Source organism: Rhinichthys klamathensis, unplaced genomic scaffold, assembly GCF_029890125.1.
Source record: "Rhinichthys klamathensis goyatoka isolate OS25496 unplaced genomic scaffold, OSU_Roscu_1.1 h1tg000875l_1, whole genome shotgun sequence".
Classification (NCBI taxonomy): Eukaryota; Metazoa; Chordata; class Actinopteri; order Cypriniformes; family Leuciscidae; genus Rhinichthys; species Rhinichthys klamathensis.
The window spans coordinates 50,243-62,500 of record NW_026607236.1 but is presented as its reverse complement, the minus strand read 5'-3'; the positions used below and the strand labels follow the sequence as shown (position 1 = coordinate 62,500).

The 12,258-nt window shown below is 38.2% G+C and overlaps 1 protein-coding gene across 1 annotated transcript in view; it reads right to left on the bottom strand.

Annotated features, from left to right (window-relative positions):
• ythdc2 (YTH domain containing 2) overlaps window positions 1–12,258 on the bottom strand; it is a 48,702-nt gene that overhangs the window by 30,863 nt on the left and 5,581 nt on the right. The window contains exons 4-13 of the mRNA XM_056243964.1: window positions 11,054–11,254; window positions 9,528–9,717; window positions 7,884–8,050; window positions 7,041–7,143; window positions 6,242–6,398; window positions 5,404–5,511; window positions 4,805–4,953; window positions 1,340–1,475; window positions 1,123–1,249; window positions 95–160 (exon numbers count right to left, since the gene is read on the bottom strand). Coding sequence (XP_056099939.1) covers window positions 95–160; window positions 1,123–1,249; window positions 1,340–1,475; window positions 4,805–4,953; window positions 5,404–5,511; window positions 6,242–6,398; window positions 7,041–7,143; window positions 7,884–8,050; window positions 9,528–9,717; window positions 11,054–11,254 — 1,404 coding nt within the window. The remainder of the gene's footprint in view (window positions 1–94; window positions 161–1,122; window positions 1,250–1,339; window positions 1,476–4,804; window positions 4,954–5,403; window positions 5,512–6,241; window positions 6,399–7,040; window positions 7,144–7,883; window positions 8,051–9,527; window positions 9,718–11,053; window positions 11,255–12,258) is intronic.

Genomic DNA, 12,258 nt, shown 5'->3' with positions numbered 1-12,258 from the left:
GCCCATCACACACACACACACACACAGAGCGACAAACACACACACACACACACACACACACACACACACACACACACACACACGCAGTTCTTACATGTGAGACTCCAGCAGATCTACAGCCTCGGGTTGCTTGAAGCGTTTCGCCCAGTCGAGAGCCGTCCTGAAGTAAACATTACATTAGCAGAAGCTCACAAAAGTGCTTTACATACTAATATATAATATATTGATATAATTGATATACTATTATAGTTTTTGTTAGTAATTAGAATTTTTACTATGATTTCAATTTATAAGTTATAATCAGTTTGTTGTTGTTTTTTGTCATTTTTATTAGTTTGTTAGTTTTAAATATGTAAAATAACTAATATATTATATGTTTAAAATAATTTTAATATATTAGTCTATTCATTCTTATTTATTTGTTTTAGTTTATGTTATTTGCTGGCTAAAAAAAATTAATAAGTAAATATTTGCCAGTGGGCTCAGAAAATGTATCTTGATTTAAGAATGTTTAGATATTTGTGCTGGAAAACAACACTAATATTGCATAATTTAATGCCACGACTTTATGAATTTAAGATTTAAGACCCGCAGAAACTAAACTAAGATGAGAAAAGCCACCTTTACGTTTTTTAATATTTTATATTAGTAGTATTTTTGGTATACTATTATAATTTTGTTAATATTTTGAATAAAGTGTAAGTCTATTTTCACTATAATTTTAGATAAAGTTTTTAGAAATTTTGTTGTTTTTGTCCACAATTGTTTTTTTGTCTATATGTTTTTTGAACTAATTTTTGTTTATTAGTAGTGCTGTCAAATCGATTAATCGTATATAAATCGCATCTAACATCACATTTTGTGTTTATATGTACCTTGTAACCAATCAGATCAACGTGTGATCGTCAACCAGTGGATCTCTGAGCTGAGTGAGTGAGTGGAGGCGGGGCTCATTTGCATATTCATAGAACCACGCATACTAAATGAGGCAAGGGTGTCGAGTTACACTGGTGATCAAATATGAGTTTTAAGGGATAAAATGATTGACTACAGGGGGACTTACATTGTATTTATTTCGGTTAACATGTATGTATATATTTATAAGGATATGCGTCGTCTCACCAGCCGTTGGAGGCTCTGATGTTGACGTTTGCGCCCATGCTGAGCAGTTGCTCCATCTGACAGAGGAACCCTCGACCCGAGGACACCATCAGAGCAGTGGCGCTCGTCTCGCTGTGCCTGTAATCCACTGAGAGAGCACAAACACGTGACGAACACACACACACCACTTCAGCTCAGAGAGCGTTTCAGTGTGTGTGTGTGTGTGCGACTTCATTACCACTGATGTTCTCGTTCAGGATGAGATTGAAGAGCTGTATGAAGGCGTCAGCGTCTTGGTTCAAGAAAATGTTTGAGATGCAGGCGTCCATTTCCCTGAGGAGCCACGGCTCTAGCGTGGCCACGTCCTTCTCGCTCTGAGAACGTGCAGAAAAGAAGCGCTTGAGACACGTGAGCGGAGGAAGAATGGCTGACGGACAGCGGCTGCGTTCACATGCACAGCTTCTGCTTCATTACGCTATTTCTACGTCATTGCGCTATTTCTACGTCATTACGCTATTTCTACGTCATTATTTCTACGTCATTACGCTATTTCTACATCATTACGCCATTTCTACGTCATTGCGCTATTTCTACATAATTTCGCTACATCATTACGCTATTTCTACGTCATTACGATATTTTTACGTCATTATGCTATTTCTACATCATTACGCTATTTCTAAGTCATTACGCTATTTCTACGTCATTACGATATTTTTACGTCATTATCCTATTTCTACATCATTACGCTATTTCTACGTCATTAGGATATTTTTACGTCATTATGCTATTTCTACATCATTACGCTATTTCTACGTCATTACGATATTTCTACGTAATTTCGCTACATCATTACGCTATTTCTACGTCATTACGATATTTTTACGTCATTATGCTATTTCTACATCATTACGCTATTTCTAAGTCATTACGCTATTTCTACGTCATTACGACATTTTTACGTCATTATCCTATTTCTACATCATTACGCTATTTCTACGTCATTACGATATTTTTACGTCATTATGCTATTTCTACATCATTACGCTATTTCTAAGTCATTACACTATTTCTACGTCATTACGATATTTTTACGTCATTATCCTATTTCTACATCATTACGCTATTTCTACGTCATTAGGATATTTTTACGTCATTACGCTATTTCTACATCATTACGCTATTTCTACGTCATTACGATATTTCTACGTAATTTCGCTACATCATTACGCTATTTCTACGTCATTACGATATTTTTACGTCATTATGCTATTTCTACATCATTACGCTATTTCTAAGTCATTACGCTATTTCTACGTCATTACGATATTTTTACGTCATTATCCTATTTCTACATCATTACGCTATTTCTACGTCATTAGGATATTTTTACGTCATTATGCTATTTCTACATCATTACGCTATTTCTACGTCATTACGATATTTCTACGTCATTATGCTATTTCTACATCATTACGCTATTTCTACGTCATTACGATATTTTTACGTCATTATGCTATTTCTACATCATTACGCTATTTCTACGTCATTACGCTATTTCTACATCATTACGCTATTTCTACGTCATTACGATATTTTTACGTCATTATGCTATTTCTACGTCATTACGCTATTTCTACGTCATTACGCTATTTCTACATCATTACGCTATTTCTACATCATTACGCTATTTCTACGTCATTACGATATTTTTACGTCATTATGCTATTTCTACGTCATTACGCTATTTCTACGTCATTACGATATTTTTACGTCATTATGCTATTTCTACGTCATTATGCTATTTCTACGTCATTACCGTAATTTTCCGCACTATACGGCGCACCGGATTATAAGGCGCACCTTCAATGAATGACCTATTTTAGAACATTTTTCATATATAGGGCGCACCGGATTATAAGGCGCATAAAATACTGCAGTCAAACGTTTGACTGGGTTTGCGTTATGCATCCACTAAATGTCAACAAATGTCAACAAAAAAGTCAGATAAAGTCAAACTTTATTAAGCGTTCTGACAACTCCGTTCACTCCCATGGTAACGTTGTTCACACGTTAAAGGAAAACTCCGGTCAATTTTAACATTGAGCTCATTTTTTGTAAATTTGGAGTGCTGTCAGTACAGAACGCCGTGTTATCCTCTTTTTTAAATTTGCACCCTGTTGACTTAAACGGGAAAAGTTTTAAACCTGCTTTTAGCCTCTTAACAACCTTAATGTGTCATTACAAGTGCACAGCCATGTGAGTGAACACGGTGAATCTGACTCCAGTAAATGTGAAATATATGAATACAAATGATGTTTATTCAGCCAGCTCACATACCCGTATTTTCTTCCTGTTTTCGGTCGAAGTCCACAGTAGGCGATTGTCGAGTGCGCGCGCGCGATCATTGGTAACTAAGCAACAGTGGAGACTCAGACTGTCAGCTGTCAGCCGATGACGGTGCTGTGTGGTGTTCTGAGAATATCAGCTCAAATGGATAGTTCATCTGAATCAGATGTTGAACACACGGTGGAGGTTTGATCGCGCGCGCGCGAACTCGACAATCAACTACTGTGGACTTCGGCCGAAAACAGGAAGTAAATACGGGTATGTGAGCTGGCTGAATAAAGAGATTATTCCTGCCTTCGTGAAAGCTCGGATCACAGTTGAGACTGATATATCAGCCCAGGCATCCACGATCCATTGGCAGATAGTGGCGTTACCATCCACGTGTGTTCACCATCCATATATAAGGCGCTCCGGATTATAAGGCGCACTGTCGTTTTTTGAGAAAATTAAAGGCTTTTAAGTGCGCCTTATAGTGCGGAAAATACGGTATGCTATTTCTACATCATTACGCTATTTCTACGTCATTATGCTATTTCTACATCATTACGCTATTTCTACGTCATTACGCTATTTCTACATCATTACGCTATTTCTACGTCATTATGCTATTTCTACGTCATTACGCCATTTCTACGTCATTGCGCTATTTCTACGTAATTTCGCTACATCATTATGCTATTTCTACATCATTACGATATTTTTACGTCATTATGCTATTTCTACATCATTACGCTATTTCTACGTCATTATGCTATTTCTACATCATTACGCTATTTCTACGTCATTACGCTATTTCTACATCATTACGCTATTTCTACGTCATTACGATATTTTTACGTCATTATGCTATTTTTACATCATTGAGCCATTTCTACGTCATTACGATATTTTTACGTCATTATGCTATTTCTACATCATTACGCTATTTCTAGGTCATTACGATATTTTTACGTCATTATGCTATTTCTACATCATTACGCTATTTCTACGTCATTACGATATTTTTACGTCATTATGCTATTTCTACGTCATTATGCTATTTCTACGTAATTTCGCTGTTTCTACGTCATTGCGCTATTTCTACGTAATTTCGCTACATCATTACGCTATTTCTACGTCATTGCACATGCGCAGTGCTTTCAGTTTCGGTTCTCAATCCGATCAAGTGTTTACATGTTCTCTCGATAGGTTTAGAAAAAGAATAAAACGCCCCTTTGAATCCGATCGATATTTAATTTGGATCGATTGAGGCGTTTACATGAATTGAGCCGTCATTCACATTACTAACGTATTATTTGGTTGCAGGTAAACGTAACCACTGAGTAATCATGTGAGAAAGAGCATAAGAAAAGACCATCTGGCTGAAGACACTGTCTCCGCCGTCGTCCAGGAGGTCGTTCTCCTGCAGGACACAAGATGGCGTCCTTTCCCGGGCCGGCTCTGGGTCCGGGTCGGCCTGATGGGACTCACACCACTCCGTCAGGGACGACTGCTGCCGCTCCTCTGAAGGGGAAACACACAGGCCCGGGTTTCAATTCTTCTTTAAATAAATTCGTTCAGGCTTTAAAATAAATATTGTTTGTGTGCTAATTAATGCCACAATAATTCATATTTATTTTACAGGCTACTTATATTTTTCATTTTTGTTTTGCATTGAATACCATTTAAAGGATATTTTGTGGTCAAAAATATGAAGTGTTTTTAACTCATAAATGTTTCTTGAGCATCAGATCCTCATATTAGAGTGATTTCTGAAGGATCATGTGACACTGAAGACTGGAGTAATGATGCTGGAAATTCACAGGAATAAATTACACTTTACTGTATATTCACATAGAAAACAGCTGATTTACATTATAATAATATTTCACATTTTTACTGTATATTTGATGAAATAAACGCAGCCTTGCTGAGCGGAAGAGAGCGCTACTGTGTCTGAGCTGTAAGCGTCACCTTTCTGCGCCTCCTTCTTGTATTTAATCATGTCTTTGTTGGTGTATCCGGTGGTTCGCAGAATATCCTCCAGAAAGAGTTGCTTGACCTCGTATGGACAACCTTCGACTTCAAAGAAAACTCAACGTTATTATTCAACTCTCTCATTTCAAAACACCACATTATCACACTAACATTCATGTTTGATGTTTATCAGGGTCGTGATCCAATCAGAATTAAAAAGTTATTAATTTGAATTGAGGTGGCACAGAATTGTAATTAAAATGCAAATTTAAGGAAGTATTAAAGAACTGATGTACAGTCAAACCAAATATTTGTCAGACACCAGATATATTTTGTGATATTTGTTCACTAGTGTGTGCAGGACACTGTAACTCATTTATGTAAGCGAGGAGAGCAAAATAAAGTAAACTGTGAGATATTATACACAAATATTCCTCATACCAGTAACATTTATAAACATCTGGGACCAGAAATGATTCCTCCACTTTGAGCTGATGATGTTTTGCTGAAGTGTGTTTTCTGTAACTGCTAATGCTCTTTTTACACACACACTGAACACATGAAGCATTGCTTGGTCACTGGTTGAGCTAAACTGGTATTATCTAATTGTGTAGTTAAATTTAACAGCTGACAGATATTCAACATAATTCATGTGTGAGAGTCTAACAGAAGGACGGACAAAACCAGTCAAATATCCACTGAGTTCTGCTCATATTTATCACCATTTTCTAAACTATAGTGAATAAACTGAGATAATGTGAGAAATGGTGTTTGAATACATTTTTGGTTTGACTGTAGGTGTGTTTTTCCAGCTTGAATAAACCATGTTTCCTACTGTGAATCACGGGACACGCGCCGAAGTATCTGATGAACAGACTGACGTCCAGCGCGGCGCTAGACAGGATTAGCTTTAGCGACGGCATCTTCTGAAGCATGTCCTTCATCTTCGTGAGCAAGAAGTCCGTCAGGCCGTCTCGCTCGTGCACCTCGTCCTACAGGAGCACAATCATCATGAGGATCAGGGTCGGGAGTCGGACACTTGGTATATCGATTCCTCTTATCTTATCGATTCCTTTGTGAGCATTTCAATATGACTGTGTACTGCGCTCACAGGAAAAGTGATTTTAAAACATTCACTGCCAAAAAAGCTTTTCTTACTCAGTGTTTGTGTCTTGTTTCCAGTCCAAATATCTAAAAATTCTTAAATCAAGATGCGTTTACTAGATGAGTAAAATAACATAAGATATTATGTCTTGTTTTCTGGGGGAATAAATCAAAATTAAGTGAGTTTTTGCATAAAACAAGCAAAATTATCTGCCAGTGGGGTAAAAAATCTTAATTCAAACAGAAACAAGATTATTTTTCTTACCCCTCTGCTATGTCATGTTTATGACATGTTTATGACAGGTTGTGTTGTCTTGATAATGTCAAGGTGTCATAACAAAGACATCTCAAACAATGTCATATTTGCATTAAAAATGTCATAATTGAGCGAATGACACTTAATTACAGTTGTCATAAACATGCATAAACCCTCCTTCATATTCATGTCATGTGTCCAGTCATGATTATGAAGGTGTCATGTCAGTCTTATGCACACCCCTTCAAGTAAAGTGTTACCGAAAAATTCTCACCACAATGACGTGCGTGACCATAGACATCGCGTCGTCTCCGGCCATGAGCGTCCTTAGCAGAACTCCACTCGTGCAGAACGTCAACAGGGTTTTAGGAGAGACTCTGAGGAGAAGCACATACCCAGAATTCATCAGCACATTCGCAGTCGTTTAGATGCAGACGATTCTGGTCATTACGTCACGGCGTTCGCTGGAGGCAAAACAAAGGGACACTGAGGCGCGTAACACAGACCAGCAGTTTCGGCTGCATACTTACAATCTCGTCTTGTGTTGACGGGGTAAAGGCTCCGAATTTAGTTTTATCCCATAATGCACTGCAAAAAAAGCTTTTCTTACTCAGTATTTTTGTCTTGTTTCCAGTCCAAATATCTAAAAATTCTCAAATCAAGATGCGTTTACTAGATGAGTAAAATGCCTCAAAAGAGTTGCTGCAAAAAAAAAAAAAAAGCTAAATTATGTTTTGTTTTCTGGGGAAATAAATCAAAATTAAGTGAGTTTTGCTTAAAAAAAAGCAAAATTATCTGCCAATGGGGTAAAAAAAATGTTAATTCAAACAGAAACAAGATTATTTTTCTGACCGATATTTTTCCTAGTTTTAGGCAAAAACTCACTTCATTTTGATTTATTTCCCCAGAAAACAAGACTTAATATCTTATGGCATTTCACTCATCTAGTAAATGCATCTTGATTTGAGAATTTTTAGATATTTGGACTGGAAACAAGACACAAACACTGAGTAAGAAAAGCTTTTTCTGCCGTGTAGGATTTGAGACACACTCCTAACTCTAGATGGCCAGTCTGCCAATGGTGAAGACAGCGATGTGGTGTTGAGGAGCTGCTGACCTGCTCTCCAGGCGGATCTGATAGCCGACGGTCTGCCCGATCTTCTCTCCGCGCTCGGCCGCCACACGCTCCGCCACCGCGATCGTCGCTAGTCTCCTGGGCTGAGTGCAAAAGATCCGGCAGGGAATCCCATTCCCACTGCAGTCGTCCAGGAGGAACTGGGGGATCTGGGAGAGGAACACAGAGATCAGACCGATTTATTCTCATGTGAAGTTTATGAAAATGATTTATGAACCATATTTTATATAAAATATATATGTTATGAAACATGTTGAACTTTAAAACTGCTACAAAATCAAAGACATTAATCTAAACAAGTCTTGTTCCAAATTTGAGGTTGATATCTCAAAAGATTAGCTTTGTTTGGGCGCAGTAACACATTTTCCCCATTAGATACAAGCATACACACACATTTTTTTATACACGTACAAACCACACTCTGACATCCCCACACAATCATAGCTGGATAATTGATCTAATTGGCTTTATAATATCCCTAAGCAGAAAACAGGAATACATTGAGTATTTGCTTTATAGGCCAAACCTGAGAAAATGGCGCCGTCTGGTAAAAAATAGTACAGATGTACATTTTGAAGCCTTTCCAACAGAAGGAAAGCCTAATTAACAAAGATTGCATCATTTTATAGTTAAAAGGCCCTGGGATTAAAATGGGGACATTTTTGTTCTTAAGGTCCTGAGAGGAACTATTTTGTGTAACTAGTGCAAAATAGATTTTTTAAAGGAAATAGGGGTGAAATCGTACAATTCCAATATAAATACACACATGCACCAAAATGTATGCAGTTGGCATTAACACAGGCACAATTATCCAAAAAAAACTAAACTGAAAAAGACAAATTATGTCCATAAGGTCGCAAAAGGGTTGTTGTTGTTGTTTTTTTAAATGAAATAATGCACTATATTTTAGTTTGATAATGTATTTTATTTAATATTTTGTATTTTTAGGGGATTTTATGGTACTAAATTATATTTTCGCTGTATTTATAATCCATTTATTCACTCTTTGAGCGTAGAGCTGATAATTTAATGTCCAGCTTAAACTGTGGTAAATCTGGAACGCTTTAGAGCGACAGACTGAAGTTTGATCTCTTCTCAAACACGACACTTGCAGATTATATTTTTAAAGTGACAAAAAGTTTTAAAAAGTGAACTTAAGTTACAGAATTTTACGTTTATTGTTATGAAAAATGCACAAAAATACTATTTTCAATTGTTATATTTTCCAAAGCCCGTTTCCCTCTAAAAGTGAGCTAATCTCAGCCGTAACTCTCCCCAGTGTGTTCCGCATGTGAGGCTGATCTCTCAGTAAACCAGCGTTCAGTGAGATGTTGTTCGGCTGCAGTTCCAAACGCTTCCACTAGAGGAAACTCGTCTCGCATTCATTTCCAATGCGGCATTTCTGAAGTGTGACTGTTGTTATCAGGACCATTTAACCTGTTCCACTCATGGCCATGGTGTGTGTGTGTGTGTGTGTGTGTGTTCACACAGCAAGTGCCAAAACCTTTACCAAGTTTCAGACCATTCATTCAAAAAAAATTCCGAAGAGCGCCATGTCCTCTGAACAACAAAAGACACAGGTCCGGCCAGGGTTATGATGACTCAGAAGTGTTTTACAGTCCTGACCTGAGTGGTTTTGCCTGAGCCGGTCTCCCCCAGGACCAGCACCACCTGGTTCTCCCTGATGGTCTGGACCAGCTCGTCCTGACGCTCATACACAGGCAACGATCTCCGAAAACAATCCAGTTCAGACGGGCCTCGCATGTGAGGGACCTGAGGGATCCCGTGGCTGAGACGCCCGCTCGTCCTGCTTTTACTGTCTAGAGGAACGAGAACAACATGAAAGGGGAGCGAGAGAGGTTTGTGATCACATAAACGCACTGCAAAAAAAGTAATGTTCAAATCCTGCAAGCCACAGCCTCGACAAAGCATCAAACGTCTGGAATAATTATGATTATTTTTAAGTCTCTTTTGCTCACACTGCAAAAAATGCTTTTCTAACTTAGTATATTTGTCTTGTTTTCAGTCCAAATATCTAAAAAAATTAAATCAAGAAGCATTTACTAGATGAGTGAAATGACATAAGAAATTATATCTCGTTTTCTGATTAAATAAAACAAAATTAAGTGAGTTTTTGCTTAAAACAAGCACAATTGGGGTCAGAAAAATGTTGCCGTTTGTTGTAGTCCTTAAAGGTTTCGTTCACCCAAAAATAATGTCATTAATGACTCTCCCTCGTGTCGTCCCAAGCCCGTCAGACCTCCGTTCATCTTCAGAACACAGTTTAAGATATTTTAGATTTAGTCCGAGAGCTTTCTGTCCCTCCATTGTAAATGTGTGTCCGGTATACTGTCCTTGTCCAGAAAGGAAATAAAGACATCATCAAAGTAGTCCATGTGACATCAGTGGGTTAGTTAGAGTGTGTTGAAGCATCGAAAATACATTTTGGTCCAAAAATATCCAAAACTAGGCCTTTATTCAGCATTGTATTGTGTTCCGGTTCTGTTGTGGATCCGCGTTCAGTGCCGCCGCTGACGTAAGACGCTGCTGACTAAAGGCCTAGTTTTGGTTATTTTTGGACCAAAATGTATTTTTGATGCTTCAACACACTCTAACTAACCCACTGATGTCACATGGACTACTTTGATGATGTCTTTATTTCCTTTCTGGACAAGGACAGTATACCGGACACACATTTACAATGGAGGGACAGAAAGCTCTCGGACTAAATCTAAAATATCTTAAACTGTGTTCTGAAGATGAACGGAGGTCTGACGGGCTTGGAGCGACACGAGGGAGAGTCATTAATGACATCATTTTTGGGTGAACGAACCCTTTAAAAAGCGATTTCTAAAAGCGAATCTCTCTCTTTGCTGTGAGCTGTGAGTGTGTGACTGCAGATGTTGTTTACGCTCAAACTGCAACATCACACACTCACTACAGCTAGAACAGTGACATCATAATCATGTTTTCAGTGACTCTGATGACGCGGTTTATGGATCAAGTGCCTAAAACTGGCATTCTCTACAGGACCGAACAGTGGAGGTTCTGCTCCGACCCGGTTCTCAGATCCAGAACTGAAGAGAGAAGCGCATGGACAGCGTCTGATGAGTCGAGACGCTTGTACTCTACAGTGCTGTGGTGCGGGAGACTCGCCAGTGTCGGGAGACGCGAGCACGGCCCTCTCGGTGCGCGGCTGGAGCTCGCTGCGCTCCTTGTTGGTGATGGGGAACCTCTGCAGGAGGCTCTGCACCATGTGTTTGGAGTTGTGTGTGAGGCCACAGGTCATGACGGAGCGAGCCGACTCCGTGCCGTCCTTCTTCCTCACAGTCAGACATCGACTCGAGCCTTTCCTGCAGACGACACATCAGAGCATCTCAGTCTTCTGGACAACTCACCTTTATTCATACAGCGCTTTATACAATATTGTTTCAAAGCAGCTTTACAGAGATATAACCGAGTCCACAAACTTTTCTCTTTCCTATTGTGACATACACTGCTGTTTAAAGGTTTGGGATCTGTGAGAGTTTTAATGTTTTTAAAAGAAGTCTCTTCTGCTCACCAAGGCTGCGTTTATGTGATTAAAAATACAGTAATATTGTGAAATATTATTCTAATGTAAATCAGCTGTTCTCTATGTGAATATACAGTAAAGTGTAATTTATTCCTGTGAATTTTCAGCATCATTACTCCAGTCTTCAGAGTCACATGATCCTTCAGAAATCACTCTAATATGAGGATCTGATGCTCAAGACACATTTATGATTATTATCAGTGTTGAAAACTTTTTTTTTTCAGAATTCTTTGATGAATAGAAAGTTAAAAAGAACAGCATTTATCTGATTGTTCTTTTGAACGTTCTATTCATCAAAGAATCCTGATATTATTATTATTTTTACACAACTGTGTTCAACACTGATAATAATCATACATGTTTCTTGAGCATCAGATCCTCATATTAGAGTGATTTCTGAAGGATCATGTGACACTGAAGACTGGAGTAATGATGCTGGAAATACACAGGAATAAATTACACTTTACTGTATATTCACACTTGGCTTGATGATGGTAAAGTGGATGACGTGGGTCTTGAGGGATACGAGTTGTATACTATCAACAGGAATAATAAAAAGGGCGGAGGAGTGGCTTTGTATATAGATCAATCATTAAGAAGTAAAATTGTAAAAAATGTTTCATACAGCATAGACAATGTTCTGGATTGTGTAACAGTGGAAATTGAAGTAGAACATTCCAGTAATATAATTATTAGCTGTGTGTACAGACCACCAGGAACATGTTTGTCAACATTTAATGAAAAAATTATAGATTTGCTTAACAATATGACCACCGACAAAGT